The sequence below is a fragment of the Austrofundulus limnaeus genome, unplaced genomic scaffold (assembly GCF_001266775.1).
Source record: "Austrofundulus limnaeus strain Quisiro unplaced genomic scaffold, Austrofundulus_limnaeus-1.0 Scaffold870, whole genome shotgun sequence".
Lineage (NCBI taxonomy): Eukaryota > Metazoa > Chordata > Actinopteri > Cyprinodontiformes > Rivulidae > Austrofundulus > Austrofundulus limnaeus.
This window is the reverse complement of record NW_013953272.1, coordinates 4,713-9,587: the sequence shown is the minus strand read 5'-3', so window position 1 is coordinate 9,587 and position 4,875 is coordinate 4,713. Positions and strand designations below refer to the sequence as shown.

General features: G+C 39.9%; 1 protein-coding gene across 1 annotated transcript; it reads left to right on the top strand.

Annotated features, from left to right (window-relative positions):
* The first annotated feature begins 1,000 nt into the window (after positions 1-1,000).
* Positions 1,001-4,333, top strand: cyp1a (cytochrome P450, family 1, subfamily A). Its single transcript, XM_014029222.1, has 7 exons — positions 1,001-1,170; positions 1,478-2,356; positions 2,467-2,593; positions 2,693-2,782; positions 2,906-3,029; positions 3,201-3,287; positions 3,423-4,333. Exons 2-7 carry the CDS (start codon positions 1,517-1,519, stop codon positions 3,718-3,720), a joined length of 1,566 nt encoding a protein of 521 aa, XP_013884676.1. The 5' UTR covers positions 1,001-1,170; positions 1,478-1,516; the 3' UTR covers positions 3,721-4,333.
* The last annotated feature ends 542 nt before the right edge of the window (positions 4,334-4,875 follow it).

Here is a 4,875-nt window from a genome sequence, read left to right as displayed (position 1 = left end):
GTATTATATTTATTAGTTCCAAATCTCTAAATAAATTAAAGCATGATGAACTGGGTGCCTTTGTTAAACCCGTTTGCGGCGCTTTTCGGAACCAATCCAAAGACCGACATCTGCAGTTTTAGTTCACCTAATAAACAAGCTCCGTGCGCCATTTTTTACTTTTTATTTATTAGTTTCTTCCAGACACGGTTGGTTTTGGAAGTGATCTGGGCAGGACAAAAAAAAAGTCTTGTATGTGATGAGAAAAGCCGGTTATGAAAAGTTGAGCAGAGGACAAAAAAGAGTGGTATTGAACTTATCTGCCCTCTCACTTCAGCAGCGCCGCCTGGCACGCTCCCCCCTCCCTCCCCAGCATCCTCCTGTAAGGGGAGGAGGTGTCGGTTTGATCACTGCKTGCGCTCTCACGCAAATGGTCAATCTTTAACTCCTGCAGAGAACACACAGGTAGGCATAGGCACGCAAAGACATTTTTTTTTACCACGTGCAATATAGAGGTCTCCAAAGTTTAGATRCATGAAGGGTTTTTACGTCTCTGACATCTCATCCAAAAACAGAAGTATTTTATTTTTATCTTTTAGACGTGCATAAAGAAAGCTCTTCTGCTGTTATCCACACAGATCAGACTCGGATGAATACAATCCTCTGCGTCAGCAAAAACTTGCACAGATGGAGTCAAAGTGCGCAAAAGAGAGCATGGTTAAAACTAGAACAGAAACGCACATCAGACTTTAAATATCAGGAGCCCAAAGTCTGTACAAAATACTTATGTGAGCAATCAGAACCTGCAGAGCAGCAGCTGATGTGAAGATAAAGACCTATTATCACAGATTAAAAATTAATTCGCAGCTGCTCTGACTTTCTGTGAAGACACTCTGTGAAGCACCGAGGTTGTGTCCTTTCAAGACTAATTAAGATATCAAGCTGTTTCAAAATTCATTCATGACAGAGAGAGGTGGAGAAGGGAGAAGAGGAGAGAGGTGGGGTTGGGGGGTGATGATGTCACGTTCTGAGCAGCCAATCACATAGCCCGGTGCTCTATAAAAATAAGAGTCCACTCRGTCTAAAAGAGTTAGGAGAGGTGACTTGGAGAACAGCCTGACAAATCAATTTTTTATTCTTTTACAGTTTGGACAGACGCCTCTCAACTCTTCCTATCATCATCCACCAAAGGTAAGCTAGACATTTCACTTGTTTTTCTTGGATCAGAGTCAAAATGCCTTTTAAAAAACACCCTAAATGTAAATGTAATTTAAATTGCACACGCAATCTGTAATAATTTACATGTCAATTAGTCAGAAATTTAAAGCTTCATCTGCTGTTGTACTTTATTCAGTATGCAAAGATCAAACTCTGCAGAGTAAAACACATGGTTCAGTTCTCACTTACTTCAAACTTAACTGAGCGTACAAATTATTGCACAACACCTTTTCTTCTCCCTGCCAACAATGATCTAATGCCCTTCCTATTTAATTTACAGGCTGAGCAGAACACAAAGAAGAAGAAAAAAGTTGGCATCATGGCATTAATGATCCTGCCATTCTTTGGAGCAGTGTCTGTATTCGAGAGTCTTCTAGCTCTAACAACGGTGTGCTTGGTCTACTTGACCCTCAAGTACTACCGCAAAGAGATTCCCGAGGGTCTTCGTCAGCTCCCAGGCCCAACATCTTTCCCTGTCATTGGGAATTTGTTGGAGCTGGGCAAAGCTCCTTACCTGAGTCTCACTGAAATGGGCAAGCGTTATGGAGAGGTCTTCCAGATTCAGCTTGGCTCGCGCCCTGTTGTCGTTCTGAGCGGTTTAGAAACTGTCAGACAGGCTCTGATCAAACAAGGAGACGACTTTTCCGGCAGACCTGATCTCTACAGCTTCCGTTTCATCAATGACGGCAAGAGTTTGGCCTTCAGCACAGACAAAACTGGCGTTTGGCGGGCTCGCAGAAAGCTGGCCTACAGTGCCCTGCGTTCTTTCGCCACCCTGGAGGGCAAGAACCCAGAGTACTCCTGTGTACTGGAAGAACACATCTGCAAAGAGTCCGAGCATCTGATCAAAGAACTCCACACCGTCATGAAGACCAAAGGCAAATTCGACCCCTTTCGCTACATCGTTGTCTCTGTCGCCAATGTGATCTGTGGCATGTGCTTCGGCCGGCGTTACGACCACCATGACCAGGAGCTGCTGGGCTTGGTAAACCTCTCTGAGGATTTTGTCCAGGTGACAGGCAGCGGAAACCCAGCAGACTTCATCCCTGCCCTGCAGTACCTGCCCAGCAAAACCATGACAAAGTTTGTTGCCATAAATAATCGCTTCTGCAGCTTTGTTCAAAAGATTGTCAGCGAGCACTATGCCACTTTTGACAAGGTACTTCACACATAATTTGCCTGTTAAAAAATCCTAATCAATCCATTCTAACTGATAAGACTGATCCTGGCTTTTTAGTCACTAATGGTTTATTAATGATTTACTTTCAGGACAACATCCGTGACATCACMGACTCCCTGATCGATCACTGTGAAGACAGAAAGTTGGATGAGAACTCCAACGTCCAGCTATCAGATGAGAAGATTGTTGGAATTGTCAACGACCTGTTTGGGGCTGGTACGTTTAATACACGTTTAGTTATGGAGCTGATAAAACTGGATGTATTCATGAGTTTATAAAACCACATTCCTCACAGAGCTTTTGTTTTTCTTCTAGGTTTCGACACCATTTCAACTGCTCTGTCCTGGTCTGTCATGTACTTGGTGGCTTACCCAGAGATCGAGGAGAGGCTTTTTGAAGAAATTAGTAAGTTCAGCTTTTTTCTTTTGTAAATTTATTTTCCTGTGACTTTCATAAAACACGTAACATGAGTACATTGCGCTCAAACCTTTGATTATGGCACCTTAACATGGCTGCTCTTGTTTTTAGAGGACAAAATAGGTCTGGAACGTACTCCCAACCTCTCTGACAGAAACAACTTACCCCTCTTAGAGGCCTTCATCCTGGAGCTCTTCCGCCATTCTTCATTTTTGCCTTTCACAATCCCACACTGGTAAGGTTTGTTTATTTAAACACAGTGGAAAGTAGCCCTTTAGCTTTGAAAAAGATGTTGTTATGGACATGCAAAGTGTCCAGAGGAGAAAGAGGATGGACACATAAATGCGACAAAAGAATGCATAATAATAAATATTGAATGGATTGCCATGTTTTCCCTCATTTCTAGTTCTACAAAAGACACATCCCTGAATGGCTTCTTCATTCCCAAAGACACATGTGTCTTCATCAACCAGTGGCAGATTAATCATGACTCGTAAGTTTATTATTCTATTAAGTTTTATTAATACTGATAGTTGAATTACAAAATAATAAAAGGTGCTGATTCAACTGAAGTACTTTATGTCTTAAAACCCATTTTAACTTTCTTCTTGTTCATTCCACCCATCAGTGAGCTGTGGAAGGACCCGTCTTCCTTCATCCCAGACCGTTTCCTCAGCGAAGACGGTACTGAGGTCAACAGACTTGAGGGAGAGAAGGTGATTACTTTTGGCTTGGGAAAGCGGCGATGCATCGGCGAGGTCATTGCACGGAATGAAGTCTTCCTCTTTTTGGCAATCATCATCCAGAAGCTGCACTTCTACCAGCTGCCTGGAGAGCCCCTGGATCTGAGCCCAGAGTATGGACTCACGATGAAGCACAAACGCTGTCTCCTGGGAGTCAAACTAAGATCTGAGAATGAGCAGTGAGGCTACTGATAATCCTGAATGTGTAACTCTGAAGGTGGTCCATGCTGACTTAGAGATTATAGGCGTCAGTGAAAGAAGTATCTTTCTCAGAATGTGAGGCACTGAGTGACTTATCTGTAGAGCTAATGGCATTAAGGCCGATAAATGAAGTTTGCTTGACACAAATTGTTGGTAATGTTCTGTTCTGATGATTTTAGTTTGAAAAGCAAAGTTTTTGCTTCTCGGTGAAGTTTAAGGAGATACTTGTTTCTTCTGCTGTTTGGTTCTGTAATATAAGAAGATCCCATTCAGAAATGATAAAAACAAGCAATCAGAGCTGTTAACTTTTGAAACATGAGTATGTTTTRGCTGATAGGCATTAATCTGAAGGAAACTATAAGTGAACAAATTACTCACTTTAAAGCTAATTGTTCTCATTTCATTATACTGTTGGTGTCAACACTGAAGCTATATTTGTATCCCAAAATGTGATTATGTTTGTTTAAGTAACATCTCTATAACTTTGATAGGTCATTTTTATCATCCAGGCATGTGTAAATGTTTGTGATGAAGTACCTTTTTATATAAAATAAAATGATTTACCAAGGCAGTTCAAACAATTTTGAAAAAAAAACAACAACACAAATTTGTACAATTTTATGTCATTAATATATTAGTTATTGTTTATGCTGTAAGGATGTGTACTCTGTTGTATATACTATTATTTCTGAAATAATAAAAAATATACTGAATATCCACCTGGTTTTTTTTAGTTTAAAATGACCTCACAAGCATGCACCTAAATGGCAAGAAAATGTATTATATAATGGTTAGATAGGATCTTCAAAGCAAATATAATTATCCTACTTACAACATTTCAAATTATCCCACTTTTCTTAATTATGTGTATCCAACTTTCAGCTTTAGATATTTACACAAACATTTTTTCCCGTCTAGAATAACATTGTATGATCTGATATAGAGTTACAGAWGCTTACATTTCACTTCCATTGGCTGTTCAGTTTTTTTCATGTTTATAAAATAATTCACTGATACAGATATTTATAACTTAGTTTTAAATACAGTATATATTAAACATTAGCTGGTAATAAGTCAGATTAAGAATATTAAGTATTCATGGTAGAATAACATTGTATGATCTGATATAGAGTTACA